Consider the following 25,276-nt stretch of genomic DNA (forward strand, 5'->3'; position numbering starts at 1 on the left):
CCAAGGAACAACGTTGGCTCCATGACACTCTGCTTTTTGCTTCCTCTTCATCTGTGTGCGATTCTCATCCCGCCTTGCCGTGATGTCCCAGCTCGGCTGCCAGTGTAGCAGAAGGGGAAGGTCGTCTGTCACGAGGACATGCCCAAACTCGTCTGTGGCCTGGTCCCTTTTGATGGTTTCATGGTCCGTTAGGTTGAAAATACTGTTCATCTGGAGTACCCGGGGTACCCCGGAGTCTCCGAGTCAATTGAAACAGCCCAACCTGAGACTCTCTGGCGGAGCCTCACCCGGAGACTCCGGATAACCCGGAGTATCCGAGTTTAGCACAGCTGACCTCTGAAAAACGCCAATAACTTTTGATCCTAGAGTCTGAAAAACGGCAATATTGTATCAGCAGACGATTATTTAGAGGACTACACATCCCAACTAAATTCATGACTTAAAACACATTTGATCAAATTAGGAACACTCTGAAATCCAATTCGGACACTTCCACACTTTCCGCTCCGAATTTCTCAAAAGAACTCTCACTATGGGTTTGGTTAGAAACTCTTGAGCGCTGAAACACGACAATTAGCTCACGTTGCATCTCTCTTAATAGTGCGGCATACCTATACTCGAATTCAAAGATAAAACTCGTTTGAACCACTTTGAGCATTTGAATACTTTCAAGTACCGCTTCTTTCTTTCAAACTTTGAGGGTTGCCAACTTCCATATATTCTTTATATGATTGATGTGAATCATCCATTGCTTCCCATGGCCTCGCACGATCCATCGGCGCAAAGCCTTCACTCGCTCTTCACCACCACTGTCAGAGGGTTAACTCCTATCGCAGGGATCCTGAGGGACCCCTTTTTAGAGATTCGGCCGGGGGATGATCCTGCATATGTTTGCCGGAGAAATAAATAGGTATAAATGCGATGGCTGGTGGGGTGGAATGATCTAGTGCGGAACAAAGTAAATGCACTGGGATTTAGACAGGTTCGGGCCGCACGGAGGCGTAACACCCTACTCCTGTATGGATACTATAAATGCCCTGAGAATGTCCCTCAAGGATGTTGCTGGTTACAAGAATGTTTGTCTATCCTAGAGCCTGGGGCTCCTTGTTCTTCGGTCTGTGTGTATCTATTGGCTTTGGGTGCTCTTGGGCTTCTCGATCTTCTCTTCTCTACTCACTTCCTCTGGGATTTTTCCACTTCCGAGAGATTGTCTAACTTGTCGAGCTTGTTCAGAGATTGTCTTTGTCAGTGCTGCCGGCTGCTTTAAATACCCGCTGGTAGTAGCGTGCCCCGAAAGGGAGGGCACGAGTTCCAAGGCACCATAAATGAAAAGGGCGTCATCATAGCCTCTGTGCGAAGTGACCGGGGGTGGAAAAAGTACCCCGTGCCTGGTCATCCGTTACCATAAATGCACTGGCAACGGGCGCTGTGGAGAGGGCCCACCGGGCAGCCGCAGAGCGGCCCGGCGTGCCCGTCCTGTCTTGTTCTCCTGCCACAACAGCGCGACAGACGGAACGCCTCGGGCCTCACGACGTTATCCCGAGACGTGCCGGATGGCACGGGATGGGACCCGTGCATTTAATGTCCCCACGCCCTTCTTCCAGAATGTGGCAGGAACTGACACCGAGCGTGGCGGGAGCAGTTGGAGATGACAAGCCACGCACGCTCTTAAATGCGACCTTGGGCCTTTGACTGGCTGACACCTCATCAGTGGGCCCCGGTGGGGGCCACTGACGGAGGGGCTTCCTAGGTCGTCGGGGAACCGAGTGCTCGGGGGTCACTGTTTACCTCCTCGAGCACTCTCTCCCGAGAATGCCCTTTCTTGGTCCTCGGGGAACCGCGTGCTCGGGGGCTACTGTTCACCTCCTCGAGCACTCTCTCGGGCACGCTTGTACGGATCCTCGGGGGACCGAGTGCTCGGGGGCTGCTGCACGCAGCCCCGAGCACTCTCTCCCGGAACTTCCTTCAGTGGGTCCTCGGGATACTTGGGTGCCCAGGGGGCCACCGCTTGTGGCCCCGGGCACACTTCTCCCTGTACTTAGCTTCCCTGGTCGTCGGGGGACTCGGGTGCTCGGGGGTCACCGTATACCTCCCCGAGCACTTTCTTCCCGGCACTTAGATTTCGCAGATCGTCGGGGAATCTAGGTACTCGGGGACCACTGACCGTGGCCCCGAGCACCCTCTCTCGGGACTTAGTCTTTTTTACTTTGCGGAGGCGACCCCGCGGGATGGCGCCACGTGGCGGATTGCTGGCCTGGCCTCGGGATTCGGGGACCCCCGGTTCCTGATTCACCGACAATCACCTTGGTCCCTCAGCGCCAAGCCGTTTGCTTGCCCTTCACCACGAATGGTCTATCGTAGCCGAGTCTTGCTTGCCCTTCACCGTCTTGCCATAGAAAACCACTTTGTATTCGACATCTTCAAGGAATTCATTTTATCAAATATGGAGTCCACTCTTGTTCTTCACTCTTGTCATATATGATTTCAATTCAACTTATGCCTTCATATGGATCCTAACCCCAACTCACTCTTAAACACAAAACACGTGGATTAGTCCATAAGACCTAAATGACAACTTTTATACCTTAAGTTACTTAATCTCCACAAGTAACTTATTAGCCTTCATGTATATTGTCAATCTTCATATAGAACCTAACCCCACTCAACATAGCACATGGGTTAGTCCATAAAACTCTATTAACAAGTCATACCTTTAGTTACTTGATCTCCATAAGTAACTTAGCCTTCAAGCTTATTACTAATCTTATTTAGCTTCTTCTTCTTCTTATGAGCATTACTAAAATATCAATGACTTTTGATGCAATTCTTTGAACTCACGGTATTTCTCAAAGAATCTATACTTCATCATTTATGTATCTCCTATGGAATAATCTAATAGCAATTCTCAATATGATTGTTAGTCCATAGGCATTATCATCACTTCCCGAGTATCACCTAGAGCTCATTCATCTCGATGCATTTTCAATCTCCCCATTCACCTAGAGCTCATGCACATCTCTCATCCATGCATCACCTATGAAACAACCTACTAACAAACTCAACACCATTGTTAGTCTATATGTATTATCATTAATTACTAAAATCACACATAGGAGCTAGATGCACTTTCATCATCAGGTTTGAGGTAGGTAATGATGAATCCACCCTCTTCTAGAACGATTCGTGGATCGATGGTGGTTCCATCAAAGCCATTGCTCCAGAATTGTTGAAGTATGTTGCTCCCTCTACCACAAAGAAGAGGACGGTGAAGGTTGCCTTGTCCAACCACAGGTGTATCAGAGACATATTCGGCCCCCTCACCATGCCGGCTCTGGAATAATACCTGTATTTGTGGTGCTACCTTGCTTCCGTCAACTTGAGCAATGGCAGGACCGAGTGATTTGGAAGTGGATGACTTCTGGTCAATATTCGGCAAAATCGGCATATCGGGCCATGTTTCGTGGGAGTATTCAATTCGAGGGTGTGGGTTTGATTTGGAAAACCTGAGCGCCACCCAAGGTCAAATTTTTTGCTTGGTTGGGTTTGCATGGCAGGCTCTAGATGGTGACGTGGAGAAGCAAGCACGGGCTCTAATCCGATGACTCCTGCACACACTGCTCTCAGTTACCAGAAACTGCAAACAACTTGTTACTTCACTACACCCTGGCACGGGAGAGATGATGACGGTCTCTAGGGACTCATACTCCCGCAGCCGAGCCTGGGCTCCTCACTTGGTGGCTTGACCTTCGACGGCGCACCGTCGAGCAGCTTCTCAAGAGCCTGGATTCACTAGTCCTCTTAATCTGCTGGGGGATTTGGCTATTGTGTAATGACATCATTTTCAACAACCATCATGTCTCTTCAGACTCCTTGATGGCCCTCATCGACGAAGACATCGCTACCTGGTGCGAGGCAGGAGCCAAAAAACTATCCATCATCATGGGGCAGCTGCAGATATATGGCTCTATCATCTAGTTTGCAGCTGCTATTGTTGTACTTGCTGATACTGCTCATGTAATCTTTTAGCTCAGGTTCTTCTATCTATATATGCTATTTGCCCCCATATGCGTTATGTAAACTCGTCTCTATTCTTTTTTTTAATATAAAGATACGTAACTCTCCTGCGTATTGGAGAAAATCAGAGCCGAAGGGACACAAAGTCTATCAGTTGAGTAACTTGCAAGGGCAATTACCAACCCAACTTCTGAAAAAGTAACACGCCACTATTGCCTGAACCAGGCAAGAACATTTGTAGATGGAGCTACCAAAAATCGTCGCAGAATGCCAATCTCTGTCCCCTCCCCCCCCCCCCCCTCCCTTGTTTCAGTTAAGCTCCTTAATGTCTCCTCCAACGCAACCTGAAACAGAAAGTCGAAGCAATCTGCACCAGAAAGCCGTCCGTTTGGACACCAATGCTTGACAAAGTGGTTCAAGAATGCGCAACAGATGTGCAGAAGCAAAGAGGCTGTTGTCTGCGTCAACTTTCGTGGCCTCATTCGAGTCAACTGCTTGCAGGTCACAATGGTGAAGGCAAGAGCTGAAGAGCAAGCGTGAATAATCTTTGCAGCTCAGGCTAATCAGCTTTTGCAGATTCTGCTACTACTATATTAATACCCTTAATATTGTTGTGCTAGTACAACTCATTGGTAAGTTCACACTCACTGACGCAGCTCCCCCAGAGAAATCGTTCCTGGATGATTACAGACTTGCAGTTGCATGTATATGGCCTGCAGTCTGTACTCCTGCAGGTTTAACTGTGATTAAGACAAGCAATCAGATTCAGATCACAACTGCTACTGATGAGTCCCTCTTGAAAGGCGCTGCCGACCGTTGATTCTTTCTTGCTCAGTAACTAAGCAGCAAAGTGCCACAGCTTCTTCCTCCTGAGCAGATTGCATCATCGTCTTTCAGAAGAACTTAAGGTTCCATTTGTTTCTTGTTTCTGATTTTATTTCTGCTATTGCTAGAAGATATTGTTTAAAATAAATAGGGTTCTACAGAAGTAGTTTACGGAGAAATTAGAAATATGTTTCTAAGAAAAATAAATTAAAATTAAGAAACTCACTGAAACATGTTTTTATGAGAAACTATATACTTAAAAGTCAAAAGATTATTAAAAAAAGCCAACAACCTCTTTCAAAAACAGTTTTTTAGAAAAACAAAAACACATTTTCTTATAAAAACTAAAAAACAGAAGCACACATTTTCTTATAAAAACTAAAAAACAGAAGCCAAAACAAACATATCCTTAATCTCTTAACGAGCTTCTTAATTTTAATTTATTTTTCTCTAAAAGCTATTTCTCTATAACTCTATTTATTTTTAACTACTAGTTTCAAAAGAAAAAACAAATAAGGCCTAAGTATCATGAGAGGGGTCATAGAAAAGTGAAGCCACCATGAGTCACCGGCTACAACTACAAGCCGAGCTCTCCTTGAGTTATCTTCAAAGGATTCTTATTAGGATTAAAAAAAATTTATAAAGGGATTTTCGTTCTCTTTAGCGTTTAACGGTTTTTTTTTATTTTACAGTTTCTGTCATGAAGGGATTTTTAAGTTTATTATCTTCACGATGAGATTTTTTCTCTTCTTTTTTTACAAATCTCTTAAAAAAAACTATTAGAAATGAGAGAAAATAAAATAAATAAAAACAGAGAAAAATAAAAAATAATAATAATAAATGATTAGAGATGGTCTTACAGATATGTCGTATATTTTTAACCGGCAACAAAGCCAAACTCTGGTCACAAGCAGATATCACAATGGATGGGCGTGCCTGGTCTTGTCCTCACTCCTACTGCTGCACTGCACAGTCATATCTCGTCAAGTGATGTGATGGAGAGTGAATCAACGAGACCAAGGTTGAAACAAATAATTATCGCTTTTGACTTTTACTGTTCAGTTTTTTCCCAAATATTTATTTAAGTAACAGAAAATATCACTGGATTTCTTATAAAACATATTTTAAACATGTCGTATATTTTCAACCATGTCGGCTGACCAAGGTTTGGATAGCAAAGGTGGTTTACCGGCAGGGGCCAAGTAGCTTTCGTGTAGATTACCACAATAAAATGTAAAAGAAATTCAAACTTCACCGATTTTTTTGAACGACATGCCAAATTTCATTCACTGGCAAAGAACCGAAATTCTCGAAATTTCACTGGAATTCGAATCCCTGCTCCCCAGTGATACCATGTCGGAAACTCTTCCCAAAATTATCTTGTTTAGTTCTGCTCTTTGGCTTGAGTCGATAGGATAGGATCATAGGAGTAGTTCAAGCTTCATTTCCAGTAGCAAGGTTGCTGCACCCATGTATGTAATCAGGGATTTCCTTTCTTGAACTCTGTACTCTGTTCTTAATGTTTTGCTAATATATATGAATTAAAAAAACACTCAAACCGATTCAGCACCTCAGCTCCCACCAACCGGACCAGGGGACCTCATGATGAGCTGCCACTTGTCCTCATCTCCTCAACATTTTCCTGCCAAATTCCACACAAACTCTCTAGAGCTCTAAGCAAAACTCGAGTGGAAATTTCCACGAGGCATTATCTAAAACGATTATTTACTTTAATATTTATATTAAAAGACTGTATATAATTGCAGGAGTTGCATTTCCAGCAAAACTCCACTCTCTCTCTCTGAACCAACCAAGAACACGCACGAGGAACAGAGAAAAGGTGTTGCAGACATTTTCTTCCCAAACTGTTGCACCGAAGCCATCCTAGCATAGCTCCACACCATCATAATTCAGAGACTTTACTCTCGGGCCCCCATGGCTTTCTTGCACAATCTCCACATGTGCAGGCGCAATGCCGTCGCCGCCGTGGCAGGCGCCTCCTTCTTGCTGCTCATCGTCGTCTTCTCCGTCTTCCTTGCCACGAGGCACGACTCGATCGTCGACGCGCGGATCTTTAGCGCTTCCACAATCGCGGCGTCCTTCCTGCGCCCAGAAGAGCAGGGGAGCTGTCAGGAGCTGCAGTCGCTGCCGGATAACGGCGCGAGGTGCCGGTACCTGTCGTCGCACCCGCCGTGCGCGCCGCGGGGTTACGTCGACTACCTGCGGCTCTTCTACTGCGGCTTCGGGCGGGCGCCGTGGCTGGGCGGGGCCGCGCTCGCGCTGTGGCTGCTCGTGCTCTTGTACCTCCTCGGCGACACGGCGTCCGAGTACTTCTGCGCCTCGCTCGAGGGGCTCTCCGCCGCGCTGCGGCTGCCGCCGGCCATCGCGGGCGTCACGCTCCTCTCCCTGGGCAACGGCGCGCCGGACGTGCTCTCCAGCGTCGTGGCCTTCTCCGCCACCGGTGGCAGCGGCGGCGACGCCGGGGACGTGGGGCTCAGCAGCGCGCTCGGCGGCGCGCTGTTCGTGTCCACGGTCGTCGCCGGCGTGGTCGCCATCGCCGCCGGGAGCCGAGGAGCTGCGGTGATCGAGCGATGCGGGTTCGTGCGCGACGTGTGCTTCCTCCTGGTGGCGCTGTGCTACCTCCTCGCCGTGCTGCTCACCGGCACCGTCACCGTCTGGGCCGCCGCGTCGTTCCTCTCCCTCTACGCCGCCTACGTCCTCCTCGTCTGGACCTCCCACTGCTGCGTCGCCACCGCCGCCGACAAGCTGGATCGGGACAGCAAGCCCGCGCCGTCCGAGCTCGCCGCCCCTCTACTCCTCGACGTTACCGACGTGCCTCCTTCCCTTCCTGTCCCCTCCAAGCCCACTGCAACGCCACCGCCAAGAACCTTGTCTCGCCGCGTCCTGGACGCGCTCCAGTGGCCGCTGTACCTCCCTCGCCGCGTCACCATCCCGGACATCGCCGCGCACCGCTGGTCCAAGCCCTACGCCGTGGCCTCCGCGCTCCTCGCCCCTCTCCTTCTCGCCGCCACATCCTCTCCCTCCAGCCCCGCCGTCCTACTCTCGGGCTTCCTCGCAGGCGCGCTCCTCGCGGCCGGCGCGGCCGGCGCCACAGCCGCCTCCGGCCCGCCCCAAACCCGCTGCGCCCGCCTCCCGTGGCTCGCCGGCGGGTTCCTGATGTCCATGCTCTGGTCGTACATGCTGGCGCGCGAGCTGGTGGCCCTCCTGGTCTCCATCGGCAGCGTGGCCGGCGTGAAGGCGAGCGTCCTTGGCGCGACGGTGCTCGCGTGGGGCAACTCGCTAGGGGACCTGGTGGCCGACGTGGCCATGGCCATGCACGGTGGGGCCCAGACGGCGGTGTCCGGGTGCTACGCGGGCCCGGCGTTCAACACGGTGGTGGGGCTCGGGCTGTCGCTGACGCTGGCGGCCGGGGCCCGCCACCCCGAGCCGTACGCCATCCCGGTGGACGCGTCCGTGTACCAGGCGGTGGGATTCCTTGCGGCGGGATTGGTGTGGGCTCTGGTGGTGCTGCCCGCGAGGGGGATGAAGCTGGACAGGGTGCTCGGGGTGGGCCTGCTCGTCGTCTACCTCTGCTTCCTCTGCGTTAGGCTAGGCTCTCTCAGATCACTCACTTCACCATCTTGTTAGGCTTCTTTGGGATTGGCTGATGTGACTGTTAACTGTTACATACACACATGCAGGCATTGCCAACCTCTCTTACTCCTCTCTCTTTCAAAATTAAATATACATATACATTCCAATAAAAAAACACTACCATTGTTGGCAGCTGGTGTAATTTTGCCTTGTTTAGAAGAGGTATTTTCCAACATGCACCGATTGTCATCTTATCAACTACGAGCTACTCTGCTCCATTACTCATCAGAAAATAGGGTGTCGCACTGTCTAATATTCTCAATCTGCTGTACTCTGAAAAGTTTGACACTTACCTTCAGTGCAATCAGAATTTCATAAGTTCTGTTTCATGAGAGCTACATAGTGTATTGCAATATACACAAAGGATCTCTGACGAGGTCACAGTATACGCATCTGTGACAATTTGGCAAAGATGGATGCCTACACACTAGCTAGTTTTCTAATCCAGGTTTCATTAAAAAGTAAAGAGAGTTTTATAATCCAGGCACCACGTGTGCTAATCACGATTGTTGGTTCTTCTCACAATACTAAGGACTGATGATCAATCAATTCAGTTTGGACTGCCAGAAGCTAGCAAGCAAGGTGGTGATGAATTGGTGATGACGCAAAGCAAGCAAGAGACCTTGCATTTGTCACCATGATTAGCTGTAACAATCAACCGTCGATCTTGAAGGGACATATCAACAAATTGTAAGGTCTGCGACCAACTATTTTCTTTTTAATGAAAAGATACGTAACTCTTCTGCGTATTCTAGAAGAAAAAAAAGATATCGTTTCATCGTACGATCGACACAGAATCATGTTGATTAAATCGATCGACAACCACTAGTAGCGGCAGCAGCTGGGATCGCCACGAACAGGGAGCACATGATAATCCTATTTGCCGTGGGCACACGTGATGGCGATCTGATGGATCTCCTATATAATTCTCTCAATTATTGCCCCCGTGATCAGCCGATCTTCGAGCCGTCCAGATCGTGCAGATTGCAAGTGATTTTTTTTAATTTTATTTTTGAACGTAATTTTTTCCCGTTTTATGAACAACAGCGATGCGACTTGAATTCCCGCCGAGTTTTCAGCTGTCAATTTCCTCACCTGTCCGAAACCAATGGAGAGAGAGAGAGAGAAGCATTAGGAATGTATATCTTTTTTCTTGATTCTTTGGCATAAATTCAGAGATGAGCTCAAATCATAATAGATCAATGAGCTTAAACCATAACATAGCTAATATCGTTCCATCATCCATGAAGCTGACAGGATATGTATCTGCTTTGTTTATACCGAATTTGGTTGACCTAAGCAATGCACATAGCTCTGTGTGTCCTGCATCTATTTGATTGGGATCACCAAGGTTAGATGTCGAGCAGCAACCCCAAGAAAATGCTGATTACTTGCCAGGTTGGGAATCGAAGGAAGAGCAAGGGCCTCAAAGTACAAAATGAAAAAAAAGAAAAGAAAAGAGATTACTAGAGGCCGTGTCACGGTGTCAGATTGATAACTGCCTAACTAGTGCATAGGAATTTAATTCCAGAAGACAATTGTCTAAAATGTTATCATGGATGTAAACATATAGTGATCAGGGAAAAATAGTTTGCATATTCATAGTAAACGAATAATTAATTTATATGCCCTTTAGAAAGATGCAGCAAGTATAATATAGTGTTCTTCTGCCAAACCAACATAGTTGAAGATTTAGCATCCATATTTGCAAGATTAGAGCTTTCACACTGAAGATGGAGCAATAATATATTTTGAAATCACATTCAGAAACACAGATAAGTATATTGACAGCATTGACTAATTACCACCGCTTTTCAACACTTGCTTCATTATTATCCAAGGATATACTCATTTACACCGTTCTCATGTATACCGCTAGATTTGTATCGAGGGTCTGACATCATACAACTCCTGAAAGCCGATGGCTTGATGCACAGTACAAGGGCACGGAAAAAAAGAGAAACTTCTTACAAAGGCCACAACGCTATGTAGGACCTGCTTACGGGCATATTCTATGTAGGTACGATATAGAACTCACTGCGATCCTGCTTCCACCAAGCTAACAAGAAGGCAACAATGGCCACAACGCAGACAAAAGCAAATGATCGACCGCTAGAACAATTTGCTTTTCCTTTCTTCATTCCAGTCATCTTCTCATGCTCCGCTTGACGTTCTTCACATGGAGTTTGTGCACTATCAGAACGCCCACTGTTGGTCGGGAACTTCAAGTCTTCAGTCAACAAGTCGGTGTTTTGCACATACCATTGGTTGCCCAGCTGAATTGAGTTGCAGTAGTCTTTTCTTTCCCCAAATTCACCGTTCTTCTGAAACAAAAGATGATCTGTGCAGTGTCCTGAACAACACTGTGCCTGCCTAAAAGCTGGGCTTTCAGATAATTGGCGGCCATCTCTTTCTGAATCTCTGTAGTAGGTGAAAGAGTGGAGCTGCTTCCTTGGAGTTGACTCCATCCTAATATCACCTGATAAAGATTGTCGCCCAGATATCTGGAGTTCACAGAAAAATAAAAGGAACTGTAAATTCAGTAACCATAATATCAATTCTCATAAAAAAGAAGATGGAAAATATCAGTTTCTTCTGGTTTTCAGTATCATTCAGGGAATAGCGTAGATAAATATAATATTTCAAAGGACAGTAAGTAGTAACTCATAGACCACAACTTGACGTGCTCAGTATGCCAGATACTAAAATTGCTCGATTTAAATGATGATCTGTCGTATACCTGATAGTACTGATTAGTTGCTTGAGTTGCTAAACACGTAGGACATGGGTGACCAATTCTTGTCAACACACCTGAGCACCTCCTACCTGACTTAACCAGACCGGCAGATTTGGATTGTCCTCTCACACCCAAGGCATCATGACTATCGGGTGCAGCAGTGTGAAATAATTCATCAGTGGACATTCCATGTGTAGAGTGAGATCCATTACTACAAAGTCGCCGCCTTGCACGAGCACTTCCAAGAATACCCGCACCTTGTCCCACTGACAACTGAGAATCAAAGCCAGGAAACGAACAAACAGACTGCAACTCACAAGGAGATCCACTAGAACCACTGTCTCTGATATCCACGTCATCAGTTGGAGAATTCGATCCCTTCCAGCTATGCCTCTCACTACAGTTTCCCAACGGACTAAATTTTTTGTGGTCTCCACATTCTTTCTGCCTCCCAAGTAGCTTAGCAGTCTGAGCTGCCTGAAAAGCTGCAGTGCAGATATCTGGAATACAGTCATCTTGGCATTGCTCCAAAGCATGGATAATGCTACTGATCTCAGAACATATAATCCTCACATCCAAACTTTTCATGATGGAATGCATCATTTGAATGGATGACATGATCATCTGAGACATGCTTGCTTTAGTACTCTCATCCAATATATGTAATCCTGATCTTATCAACGATCGTCCATAAGGCTCAAGTGTCAACGGATTATGTTTTAACAGAGCAACCACCAAGCTTAAGTGCACAGCAGTCTGGCAGTGAGCCTCCTCTAGAGCCCCCGATACTTTCAAGCAAACATCATCAACCAACTCATTAGATGCAAATTGCCAATTGTTGGACTGGACAAGAGCAGTGATACAAATAGCAGTACCAGAAGAGATACTCTCATCAGTGTTCATCAAGCAATCTGATAAGGGGCGACAGAGAGCTACTGGTCCCAGCTTTCTCTTCTTCTCTAGACAGAGGATCAATGACATAGCGAGATAACGTGCAAACCACCTTGGAGCAGCCAGCAGTATGCAAGGACTTTGGATCTGATGCCATGATCCTAATGACTGTTGAAATGATCTGCTCAATATGCGGCACAATGCTGCTGCCATGGACTTCTGCGGCAGTCTCAAAAATGCATAGGATCTCCTCCTCAGAATACGAGCTTGGCTTGTCGGGGGCACACACACGGGCAAGAAACGGAGGAAGTGTGTTTGAGTCAAGACTCAAGATCTTTCATGTACAGTTTCAAACCTCTGAAGGCAGCCTTGTTGTTAAAGGGATCCATCACAAAATCTTCCAGCTCTGTGCATTCTCCCACTCTAAGACTTGTAGCCATTGCATACGCTGGATATATTCAAGAAACAAAAGAAGATCTGTAAGTGCAAATGAATTTGGTATCCATTTCTGGAGCAATTAAATCCTCATATTATGGTTTCTTCAGTTAAAACATACCAAAAGGACAGCATAATCTATTCAAAGTTTTTCAGTTGATTTGCCGGCCAGTAATATTATACCCAAAGCATACTTATATAACAAGAAATAGAGCACAGAATGCCAATGCTCATAAAAGAAAAGGAACAGCTAACTAGCACTATTCAAAAGACAAAGACTGACTTCAGACATCCACACGTTCATGGTGACAGAGCAATAAAATTATCGGTGTAGGGTTGAAAGAAATGTTATGGGAATCAAACTACACAACATTGAGGCAAAATCGTCATGTTATTACTTGCCAATCCTCAGCGGGCGAACTTAGCGCAGGGCATGGCTAAACCCTAAACCCTCAGATGAACCCCCTCCCCTTTTCCTCTGAAACAAACCGAGATCAATCAATCGATCTTGCGCGCGGGCTGAGTGCAAGAAGAGCAAGAAGTTTATTTCTAAGAAAGAAGAAGAAGAATCTAATCGAACCGAACAAGAACCATGATCGGGTAGATGGATTGGTACCCCTACTCCACCGTGCAGCAAAGAAATCACGCTACTAGCCGATGGCGAGAAAGAGAAAGATTTGGATTTGAGTTCAAAGAAATCATAGCAGTTGAAAGACCTCACGGAACAGAACCCACGCCTAGCAAAAAGGGGGGAAATACCAATCCGAACAAGTTAGGGTTCGTTACCAGCAAGAGGGATCGATCACAGGTCCGGTCGGATCCCCACTCCACGCCAATCCGAAACCGGCAGAGGGGGCGGGAGGAGGAGAGGGGGGTTTCTTTGAGTGTGCGACGGCGCGGGCGAGGAAGAAGACGATGGCTTGAGGCCCAATGATGCAGCCATTGCAATTCCCGAAATGAACCTTCTAGCATCGTCCTTCCGGACGCGATTGGATGGTGCCCACGCCAAACTGTTGGCTTGCTAAAAAATTTAGCCGAGCATGGCGTGAGTGAGCTAATAATCCACGTCCATCCAAACACATTCTTAGCACATGATTAACGTCTAAAACTGACAGGACGAACTATTGCGTTCACAATCATAACGTTCCCCTTGTAATCTTGTATTAGTATTATAGGCCTTTATCAGTGCTCTGGCTGTGCAGCCCTGGTTCATGGAGTGGCTGAAAGTTATGCCTTTTTCACGCAGCAATTTTCTATTGATGCTCTCAAACAGTAATGCCAGTAATATACATACTTTTGCTCCTGAAGATCTCCCAGATCGTCAGTCACCTCGTAACATTTTCTTTACTCAATAAATATGCCGTCTTCATGCACTTTTTTTTCAACTGAAAAAGAGTAATTTGAAAAAACCATTCTTGTAGAAAAGCCTGGTAGAAGTAGTACCAATGTGACGTCAAGTCAATTGGTAAAGCCAGTAAACAAAAGAGAACGCCATGACTTCTCTTTCCCTCATGCATTCCTTCTCTGCATTACCATCAATATTTATCAACAGCCAACATATGTGTTTGGAAGTTTATCAGGCTACCATTATCTTTAAAAAAAAGTATCAGTCATTTGTTTGTTAGTAATTTACACTACATTTTGCTGTCAGTATGAAATCAACGGGGAGCCAGTAAGAGGAAGGCTGCAGTTACAGTTTACAACACGCTGTGCTGTGTTGTCAGGAACTCTTGGACAGACGTAAAGAGAGAGAGAGAGAGAGAGAGAGAGAGAGAGAGAGGGGCCTTGTGCTTTGCTTGCGTTAGCGTTGGAACAGATGAAATGCAGAAAAGGGAAGGAGAGCAGTACGAAAACTGAAAGCAGCCCGCACAGTATTCGGTTCAAATCCCGTACGGCCAGCACAAAAATAAATGAAACGCAGGAATGAAGTTGGAGGGAAATTTTTCCATCAACTGAAATTGATATATGGATATCTGCATGTATCTATCTAGTATGTAATTGATAACAATACTAACGAATATCTTAGATTTCGAATTGTATGGTACTTCATCAGGAAGGAAATATTTTGTAGCCTATAATAAATCGTTTAAAGAAAGGACAAGGATAAATACGATATCCAACAAACTGATAAACTTGACAATAATAACCAAAACAAAATTTAACTTTCCATGATTGTGTGAACCGTGTAACCGACCAAAAAAGAAAGAAAGAAAAGATTGCAAGCTGAAAATGCTAAAGCCTAAGGATTAAGCAAAAGAAAAGAGGGAAAAAGAAAAGAAAGTATTTTCCTTTTTTAGGCAGGTGTGGTTGCCCTACAAAAACAAAAGGCAAAACCTCTCCTTTCCTCATCCTCCTCTTGCCCTCCCCATAAAAACCTCCGCTCCCAAACAAGGAGCGCCTCACCTACTGCTCCTCCCTCAGGCAGCGCCGCGCCGCCCTGCCGGCGCTTGCCATTCCCTCTCTTCCGGCGCCCGGGCATGGACGTGCACCCGTCGAATGCGGCCGCCAACTCGCTGGGAGATTTGTTCCCTCACGAGCCCGCCTTGGTCAGTTTCTTGCCTCTCCTTCCCCCTCCCTTCCCTCTTCTTGAACCGTGGGTTTAGGCGCAACCTGCCCAAGAATTATGGGGTTTGTGTGGCGTATTCTGTAGTTTCTTGGGAACCCTAGGTTTCGATTCTTTTAGTTGTGCTCTTGTTCCCACTCTGAGATGAATTTTGACGTGCATGTTTGGGAAATAAACGATAACTTCGTTCTTAAAGTTCATTTGCTGTTTTGCTCTTGTATTTTGCAGTAATTTCCCTTGCCCTTTTGTTAATTCTTCTGCTTATGAGGGAAATTTCTTTGGTTCACAGAGAACAAATCTACTGAGCAATTCAAATGTCCTTCCCTGAACACCTTTCAGGGCCCCTAAAATTACGCCTTTGTTCTTTTCCCCTAGGGTTCGTGTAATGTTCACTGTATTCTCGCAATTAACAGATGGAATTTTTTTTCTTTTGGCCGTTTCCAAGTTGTGAGGTCACCTAATAAAAGAAAGAAAGAAATGTATGCTCTTGTTGCCTTCAATATTGATGTGCATATGTTCCTCCCCTCCTGTCATGGTCATTAAGCAAGTGCGTCCATTGTTAAATGTTAGTACCTCTGGTCACTGTGATATGATGTGTATGCAAGATTGTGACCGCGATATTTTGGTTATGTGTCAATTCGAGTGTAAACTTTAGCACTAGAGACATTGACAAGAGGCACTCGTCTTCTCCCTTTCTTATTCAGTTATGAGGTTCTACTAGTACTAGTAGAATACAAGAAAAGTTCCTTTTTCCTGCACCCACATATGGAATGCATCGATTTTTTTAATGAAAACATGGGTTGAGATTTTCATTATGTTTAATTGCGTATCCAGCATTTACTGCAGTTCATCCTATTGTGTGCCAGCGGTAGTGTTTAATTGGATTGTAACTGAGAGAAACTGCCCCGGTGGTTTCTATTCCTTGGCACAACTGCGATTGTAAATGCAGGACTTTTCTGTTCAAATTGTTTGTTCTACCAAATTGTTCTGACATTAGTCTCTAGAAACTCTTCATGTCAATAACCTCATTCATGATATCAACTACAGGAATTTTCGTTTTTGTTCACCTTTCCATCAGAAAATCTATTGGAGAAATTGATTACCCCATGCTTCGGCTTTTCTGTGTTGGAAGTCTTTATGATAGGAGTAAGCCCTATTTGAGTAATTTACACTTGTTTATAAGGCCTAGAAATTCTGCCCATTTTTTTAATTGATTCTATCAGTTTTTTTGTTTGCAATAATGTGGAACTTGTTTATAAGGCCTAGAAATGCTGCCCGTTTTTTAATTGATTCTATCAGGTTTTTTTGTTTGCAATAATGTGGAACAGGAAGTTTGTAAAGCTGAATATAGTTTACTGTTATTTGATTTCTGGAATGACCATTATGCATAGATAATTATTTTGGCCGTTGCATTCTTACTAACAGTTTCTATGCCATGCTACTCTTTACTTTGCAGGAAGGTGACGACAGCAGCCTTGAGTGGCTCTCTGTGTATGTAGAGGACTGCTTTTCTAGCTCTGTGTCCTACGCAAACCCTATCTCCGTAAAACCAGTATCTACAATGGCAAATCAAAGTGCTGGAAAACCGAAATTACTCCCACCTTCATCTTCCAACGGCAGAAAAAAGAGAAGGAGCCTAGCCTCTGTTATGAGCGATGAAGATGATGGTCAAGAATATTTCCCATTGTTTGTTGAGCCACCGCTGCTCCTACTCGATCAGCAACATTGGCTGGCAGAGAGTGAGCTGATCCTCCCAAGGAAAGACAAAGACCAAGAACTTGGCCAACAACAAGAGAAAGAACAGGAGGAAGAGAAGTGCGAGAAGGATGCAGGAATGCAGTTCCAGCAAGAGCGGCTGGTGAAGCGTTGTAGCAACTGTTTGTCAAACCAAACACCGCGATGGAGGCATGGTCCGTCAGGGCTTACGATGCTGTGCAATGCTTGTGGCCTGAGGCTTAAGCCAGAGAATAGGTTCACCACCGTTTCGAAGCAGTGTGACCAAGGAACCAACAGAGAACAAGAGCTAGGAAAGCGGCGAGGAAAGAAGAAGATCAAGAAGACTGCAAATGCCAGCGAGGAGTTGCCACCAGAGCAGCCGGTGAAGAGGTGCACCCACTGCATGTCTTTCAAGACCCCACAGTGGAGGGCTGGTCCTTTGGGGCCTAAGACTCTATGCAACGCCTGCGGTGTGAGGTTCAAGTCTGGCAGGCTGCTTCCGGAGTATCGACCGGCCAACAGTCCAACTTTTGTGAGTGACATGCACTCTAATTCTCACAAGAAGGTCTTGCAGCTGAGGCAGTCCGTTGAACACAATGGGAGGTGAGATGATGGTCAAGAACATCTCCAGAACCTGTCGCATTGGAGCTTACAGGCTCTTAGATTGTAGAGGCTCTTAGATTGTAGTCTAGTCGATGCCGAGAAAATGAGAGCTGAAGCTGGATAGGTCTTGGTTGAACTCGTTCTAGCAGTGTTTTACTTCAGAGACCGATTTGCTAGGTGTTCGAGATGTTAAATTGAATACCATTTGGTGGTTGCTTCAATATTATCCTGAATTGTTTTATGTTTCTTGGCCTGAATCTCTCTCTCTCTCTCTCTCTCTCTCTCTCTCTCTCTCTCTCTCGCATCAGATTTTCATTCAAGATACATGATCTTTGCAGTAACTCTAGACTGGATCAGTTGGGGTAGTGACAAAAGTGTTTCATCCTAATATTTGTCATTCCCTTTTCTCAGGGCATGTGTATTGCCTAGCCAATTTTTGGTTGTTACCTTGTTCCAAATGAGTGAATGATATTTCTGACAGCAATTCTTGGCACTGCCGGCTCAATAGCCCATCAGATGCAGTGCTTTGCTTGAACCAATGCCCTGCAAGGTTCAGGTTCAGAACACACAGATATCTGCAGTGCAGTTCGGGGTTTCCACTTGAGACTTTGTGTCGTTGGTGATGATAGATCATGATGCAGCCTTGCAGGTTCTGTCCTCTTGTTCACTCGTGGAAAGGAAGGCCTTGACTACCTTTATCATGTTCTCCACTTCTCTCATCATGATAAAAAGTTCCATCTTTTTCCCTCTGCTTTTTCAGTGAATGGCAACAATGTCCAATATACAATCTTATTTTTCTCCTTTGAAACTGTTTTGCCATACATGAGTGACATGTTCAATGACAGACAGCAGAGCAGCACTACCAACATAAGCATAGCCATGTTGACACTGGACATGCATGCTAGTCCTACAGGGCAGTAATGGTGTCATCAAATTTTGGTCAAATCTATGTGGATACAGGAACAAGGGCTGTACAAACTGGGCTCGAGTGCAGTACCTGTGCCTGCAGTGCTCATGTTTGATGATGCACTCTGTTCTGGCATTGCCTACTGTACTGCCAGTAGTGACTAGAACATGAACAAAGCCTGCATTACACCTTTTTGACTCTGCTGGGCTCTCTTGTCCTGCCAAACCCAGTTAGCTGCTGCTGCTGCAGCAAGGGCCAGCAGCAGCAGCAAGGGCTAGCACATCAATGTTCATCAGTACTGTGTGCATGTGTGTGTCACAGGCCATTCTTCCACGCAGTTAGTTAAACAATTGGACATGCCTGTTGAACACGTGACTTTTTTTGCATGATTTTCAAAAGATGAACGTCCAATTTCCACAATAGAAAACGGAGAAGTCGAAGCAAAGATCCAGACATGAAATGCACTGTAATGCTTTATTTCACACCTGCTGACGGGATATACAGAACTGAGAAAATGCCGAACTGTAAACAGCACAAAGTATTCTCCAATGCACACGACGACATTAGCAGACAGATGTATGCTGAAATTAACAGAAGCAGAAACACCGAAGCTTCATTTCTGTGGAATCCCAGAAATGGACGTTGTCTTCGAAAAAACAACTGCCGGAATTGTGCGGTCTAGGGTTCGACCACCATGCTCTCAGCTTCTTTCTTGATGGACTGGAAGAGCACCGACGAAAGGTAGCGCTCACCAAAGCTTGGGAACACGACCTGCGTCGAGGAATGGATGTCAAGATTCTATCTTCTCAAGACTAGGATGCCAATAATAGGATGTACACAGTGAACCATTAACCAATGAGACAATGTGTAAAGCACTGCCAATAAAATCCTCTATTCACTTACTGCCGTCCTGGAGTATGTTAATTTCACATTTCATTTTCCACCATACAAGAACTGAAAAGTACAGATGTTTGCATTGACAAAACCAGTGAGTTTGGTCTCCCTATATGTCACTGAGGTATAAATATAGAGTAGATTTATTCATTTGTGATTGATTAAAGATGAGATGAATTGCCACAGACAACCCGTGCAACTGAAAGAGCTATAAACCTATTAGTGCTAGAAATTCACGGGGAGGAAAAGTAACACTTACAACAAATAGCTTTCCGGCATTTTCAGGCCTATGAGCAAGCCTAACTGCTGCAGCCGCAGCTGCACCAGAAGATATTCCAACCTACAAAAATTTACATCATCAACGGCCGAGGTATGTAGACACCATCTGAATTATCTATACGTGGAGAGGTTCACGAAAACAATGAGATGACTAGTTCTTAATAATAGAAAAATTATAGGTAAATGTCAGACAAAAGACCTACCAACAACCCTTCTTTCAAAGCAAGAGCCTTTGCAGTCTCAATAGCTTCATCGCTTGAAACCTGGGAAACAATTGAATGCACGAAAAGGTTATACCAGGGCAAAAGAAAATGAATGCAAAGACAAGCATGATTACATGAGAAATGTGGATCAACCACAAACTTCTGTTAACGAGGGAAAAGTGAAATGGTTACCAAAGTGAGCAAAAATAATGCACTTGTTTATACATGTCCTTTCTACAGCCACTTCATACAGGAGGAAAATATACCTCTAAAGTCTCATCAATTAGGTCAACATTCAAGACCCCAGGGATAAAACCAGCTCCAATTCCTTGAATCTTGTGTGGCCCTGCATTACGGGCACTGAATCTCATGAGTCGGAAACAAGCATCAGGAATTTGTTGGTGCAAAATGTTCACAAGGTTAAGAGATATTTTTTTTTTTGGTATTGTTGACCACAAAAAACCCTCCTTACGAGGTCACATCAACAATTATTAACCATCTAACAATTCCTATTTCAAAACACAACTGTCCAGATAACATCTGTTAAATTTCAACCATTGACAAGATATTTTGCATGAACAAGTCCTAAGAGATCAAATAAAAAAGGGTAAATCTCTTTTTTTTTCCAGATGTTGGATGCAACATCAAAGTGCAGTAAGAAAATTATATTGCTGTACAGTGTACACTAATCACTCAAAATGAACATAAAATTATGTACTTAAAAACAAAAGGAATATATGCCAGATGCAAACTTTACCAGGCTTTCCACCATTTAAAATAGCACTCTCTACTGGCTCCACACCATAGAGCTAACATAAGATAAACAAATAAAATCAGATACTTCGTTTCATAAAGGAAAAATGATTAAAGGTTAATAATCAAAGTGGCAGCTTAAACTGCAGTGCAAACAGAACTTTATAGTGCTTACCTTGACATTGGGATTTTGCTCTTTAAGGTATTGCCCAGTTCCAGTTATGGTACCTCCTGTACCAATACCAGACACAAGGCCATCAACTTTTCCTGCTGTAGCTTTCCAGATTTCAGGCCCAGTTGTCTCATAATGAATCTGCATAACATATTTTGGTATGAGAACTCAGAAAACAAATATCAACATGGGCATTAACATGTTCTCCAAATATAAGTTGTACTACACCTTTGGGTTAGCAGGATTTTCAAATTGTTGAAGGATGTACGAGTTGGGTGTCTTTGCTGCTAGCTCTTCCGCCTTGGAGACAGCTCCTTTCATTCCCAAGAGTGGGTCAGTAAGGACTAGTTCAGCACCAAAAGCCTTCAATATGATTCTTCTCTCCATACTCATGGAGGCTGGCATTGTGAGAATAAGCTTGTATCCCTTTGCAGCCGTCATGAAGGCCAATCCAATGCCTGTGTTACCACTGGTTGGTTCAATCAGCACACTCTGCCAACAGTTGAAAGCAAAATATTAGTAGAATTCAATCTTAACATTCAGAAATTTATGATGAATCCAGCTTCCATAGCAGTTTGAAGAAAGCATTACCACCATAATGGAATTCCCTTGCCATTATGGGGACTCAGTTAAACCACTTTTAAAAGAAGAAAAGTAGCCAGAAATTTTTGTAGGTCATACTAGTAGTACTAATCAAGCCAAACAAATGGTTCGGTTTAATGCCACCTCAATTCAAAGTGCGTCTTCTCAGATGAACTCAATAATACCAGATTAAGCCCAAGCATCAACTATTAGATCATTTCCACCGCAAAACAATGCTGTCGGTGACATGGGAACCAGGGGTCCCCGAGTCCCGAGGCCAGGACAACAGAGTGTCACGTGACGCCCTCCCTCGGGGATTATCTCCCAGAGGTCCGAGAAGACCAAGTTCCGGGAGAGGGTGCTCGGGACCATAAACAATGGTCCCCGAGCACCCAAGTTCCCTGATGACAAGAGAAGTCACAGTTCTGGGAGAGGATACTTGGGACTATGAACAGTAGTCCCCGAGCACTCGCAGTTCCCCGAGGACCAAGAAAGAGCATATTTGGAAGAGAGTGCTCAGGGCTGTGAACTGTAGTCCCCGAGCACTCACAGTTCCCCGAAGACCTGAGAAGCCCCTTGCCGGTGGACCCCACAGGGGCTCAACGGTGAGGTGTCAATTGGTGAGAGGCCCGATGCTGCATTTAAGAGGATGCGTAGCCTGTCACTTTCAACCACTCCCCCCACGCCTGCCGTCAGTCCCTGCCACTGCCTGGCAGGGAGGCGTGGGGACATTTAATGCGCGGGTCCCATCGCGCGTCATCCGGCGCGCCTCGGGATAACGTCGTAGGGCTCGAGGCATATCGTCTGCCGCTCTGCTGTGTCAGGCTCGCTCTGACCGGGCGGGCACGCGGGGTGCTCGGTGGCTGCCCGGTGGGCCTTCCCCACAGCATCCGTCAAAAAGTAGGATGATGACGACAAGATCGGACGGGGGCGCGTTTTCAACCGTCTCCGTAACATCAAGCTGCAGTCCATGATGGTTGCTTTCCATTTATGACGTCTTGAAACTCGCATCATCCTTTCTGGGAACGCTACTCGCCCCGACGGGATATAACAGAGGGGCGGGCTCCCCGGAGAAGGAGGACTCTGGATTTGGAAGACAACAACGACGGAACAAGCGCAAACATCAAGTCTTCAAAGCCGAGACAAGCTCACGAAACTCTAGATTTAGATAAACATTCTTGTAACCCAACAGATCCTCAGAGAGACCTTCTCAGAGCATTTATAGAATACACACAGGGGTAGGGTATTATGCTCCATACGGCCCGAACCTGTCTAAAATCCCCTGAGCATTTATTTCCTCTTGCATCCGATCATCCACTCCACCTGCATCTCATTTACTCCTATTTATTTAACGTACGAGGTAGACTCAGAACCATCCCCCGACCGAATCTCAAAGGGATCCCTCCGGATCCCCGCTTGTGGAGTTCATCCTCCGACAAATGCCTATGTAATTCTTCATCTAGGACTAGCAGAGAGAAATGCTATTGTAGGATGGGAGACGAACTATCAAATAGCTATAGTTATGAAGTTGAATGCAGAAGAGTGTCACAATTCTGTCTTCCTCTTAAGAGAATCTGTACGGTTTGTTTCTTGTGTGTAAACATATCTCGACCAAAGCACCATGTTAATGATGTAAGCACTAATCCATATAGTGGTTGAAGACTGGACACTTCCATTTATTTATTGAGCTTTCACCACATGCACAGATAGGAGAAAACACCTAAACTTACGCGTCTGCTCCAATACACACCAATGCAAAATATGTTAATCCCATAGTCAACTTCACAAAAATAACAGCCACCAGATATGGATCATGCAGATCTACACGATAGATGACTTTCTTCACCAAACTGGATCCAGGAGAAAGTAAAAGCAGCTAACACATGCTTCTGAATTCGATGATATTAGAATTAGTATTTCCTATTGAATACGTGTCAGCGCTAAGGCAGATCAAGAACACAAGTTATAATTACAGTATAGGAAAAAGGAACGGTTATTTTCACTGGACGAGTAAATGAAATGCTCAATATGGTTCAGTCACCCAACCTTGCCTGGCGTGATCAGTCCCTTCTCCTCTGCGTCAATGATCATGCTGTAGCCAATCCTGCACAAATACAACATACAGCACAAGATTTCAGCTCAAGATCCCAAAGTTAAGTGAAGGAAGAACAAAGCCTTAGAAATACCAGAAGAGGCACCTAATTTGACCAAAATATACTTAAATAGGAAGGGAAAATTAATATTTTACCCAAATAAACCATCGGTTCAAACTAACAACCAAGAATCTTCAGTCCAGAGCAAGCAGAAAGAAGCAATCTTTCGCACATAATCCACCCTCGAGTTACAGTAAAAAAGATGAGAACAGAGAGAAGCTTCTTCGCAGAGCCCACCTATCCTTGACGCTGGAGCAGGGCTCCATGGACTCGAGCTTGGCGGCGACGCGCGCGACGCACCCATCGGTCACCTTGTTGAGGTACACCAGCGGCGTGTTCCCGATCAACTGCGCATCACAAAAATTTCATTTTTATCGGCCAGATGCAAACATCTCCCAAAAGAAGTGGCAAACATCTGGAGGAAATGGGTGCTCACCTCGGTGACATCGTTGGCGATTGCCGGCGAGGCCTCTGCCATTGGGTCAAGCAGCTGGGAAATCCAAGAAAAAAAGATACAAATTTACCCCGACTAGAAAACACCAGCTGATTTCTCCAACCGATTGGCGAGAATGGCAAGAGGAAACCTACCGATTCGATCCTTGCTGCGGGGTTTCGCGAACTGGCGGCTCTAGGAGTTGGAACTTGGAAGCCGATGGGGAGGGGATTCGCATCCTCTGACTTTGCTTCGGCTTTATGCAGATGAGACTGGAGGCTGGTGGAGGTGCTCAGGCGGGAAGGAAAGCCCGGTCCACCGTGAACCATGTCACTGTAGGTGGGACCAGCTGGAGATATCCTCGATGGCTGGTGCACGTGGTCTTGGAGAGGAGGCGAACAGCGTTGTTGCATCTGGACGGGAGATGGAGATGGAGATGGAGTGAGTAGCACAATGTTCCAGATATATATAAAAAAATACTACTTACTTACAAGTGGAGCTTTGAAAATTATCGTTTCTGGATGGGGCATAAAAAATTGCTAGTGATCATTGGATTCTACAATTAAAAATGTGTTTAGAAGAGAACTTTGATGCCATTTTTGCTACGGACTGATCGTACCTTTGCTTCAAGCCCGTGTGAACTCGTCGAAACCCTAGATGCCACTTTTGCTGCTTTCGAGTGTACTAGTTCCTCTTCCTGCCGGCAGCCTTAAAATGCATTTTCTCTGTAGTTATAAGTAGCGATTTCTATTTCATACTTCCTATTTTGGACATGAGAATTCTTGAATATTTCTTATGAAAAATAAAGTGCTTTGATTTGAGTTAATAGCATTATTATAGAAAGGGTCATCCGTGTTTTATTATCACTGTCGATACTATTATAACCGACAATGTTAATTTATCATTGCCAGTTCATAGGCTTATAGATACATAAAAAACTGAGCGAACAATTATCAATGTCGGTTTTTAGATGAAACTAACTAGCAGTGATATCAACTTATAAAAAGACTTATCTTTAATAATAACTATCATTGTCGGTTGTAATTACGAACCGATAGTGATAGCATAAAAATCATACAGCTTCCATACTATGTTTGTTGAGCTTCTCCTGAACACCTTTAAATTTAACCCGACGCTGATCGCTCACTCTTGCTCTCACACGCGCACCCTGCTCTCTTCCACCCTCTCTCCTCCGCTGCCTCCTCTCCCACGATGGACACTCCACCACCCTCTCTCGCTCCAGCAACTCCACCACTCCCTCCGCCACCACCAACTCTGGCCACACCATCCACCCCCATGCCTCCATCCAACGACAAGGCTCCAGCGTCGCCAGAGAGCTCATACAATACGTAGTCCGAGCTATTCAGATAGATAGGGTCCCTATCCGAGGACGACATTTTAGATTACTTCAATGACGAGCCGAAGGTGAAAAGAATTCGGAGCAACTCGGATAAGGATAAGG

At 45.4% G+C, this 25,276-nt stretch overlaps 3 protein-coding genes and 1 pseudogene across 3 annotated transcripts; 2 read left to right on the forward strand and 2 right to left on the reverse strand.

Annotated features, from left to right (window-relative positions):
* The first annotated feature begins 6,550 nt into the window (after positions 1-6,550).
* LOC133905752 (cation/calcium exchanger 1-like) lies at positions 6,551-8,625 on the forward strand. Its single transcript, XM_062347515.1, has one exon. It carries the CDS (start codon positions 6,775-6,777, stop codon positions 8,485-8,487), a length of 1,713 nt encoding a protein of 570 aa, XP_062203499.1. The 5' UTR covers positions 6,551-6,774; the 3' UTR covers positions 8,488-8,625.
* A 1,666-nt stretch (positions 8,626-10,291) lies between these two features.
* On the reverse strand, positions 10,292-12,565 carry LOC133905812 (protein SINE1-like; annotated as a pseudogene).
* Positions 12,566-14,833: 2,268 nt separating this feature from the next.
* Positions 14,834-17,679, forward strand: LOC133905877 (GATA transcription factor 7-like). Its single transcript, XM_062347662.1, has 2 exons — positions 14,834-15,102; positions 16,576-17,679. Exons 1-2 carry the CDS (start codon positions 15,034-15,036, stop codon positions 17,440-17,442), a joined length of 936 nt encoding a protein of 311 aa, XP_062203646.1. The 5' UTR covers positions 14,834-15,033; the 3' UTR covers positions 17,443-17,679.
* A 1,117-nt stretch (positions 17,680-18,796) lies between these two features.
* LOC133905876 (cysteine synthase) lies at positions 18,797-24,079 on the reverse strand. Its single transcript, XM_062347661.1, has 11 exons — positions 23,970-24,079; positions 23,818-23,871; positions 23,619-23,728; positions 23,275-23,332; positions 20,875-21,138; positions 20,650-20,787; positions 20,479-20,530; positions 19,988-20,067; positions 19,722-19,781; positions 19,499-19,579; positions 18,797-19,116 (listed from the first exon to the last, which is right to left on the reverse strand). The coding sequence occupies exons 2-11, from the start codon at positions 23,857-23,859 to the stop codon at positions 19,024-19,026; spliced, it is 978 nt and encodes a 325-aa protein (XP_062203645.1). The 5' UTR covers positions 23,860-23,871; positions 23,970-24,079; the 3' UTR covers positions 18,797-19,023.
* Positions 24,080-25,276: the final 1,197 nt, after the last annotated feature.

Source organism: Phragmites australis, chromosome 23 (assembly GCF_958298935.1).
Source record: "Phragmites australis chromosome 23, lpPhrAust1.1, whole genome shotgun sequence".
NCBI classification, from domain to species: domain Eukaryota; kingdom Viridiplantae; phylum Streptophyta; class Magnoliopsida; order Poales; family Poaceae; genus Phragmites; species Phragmites australis.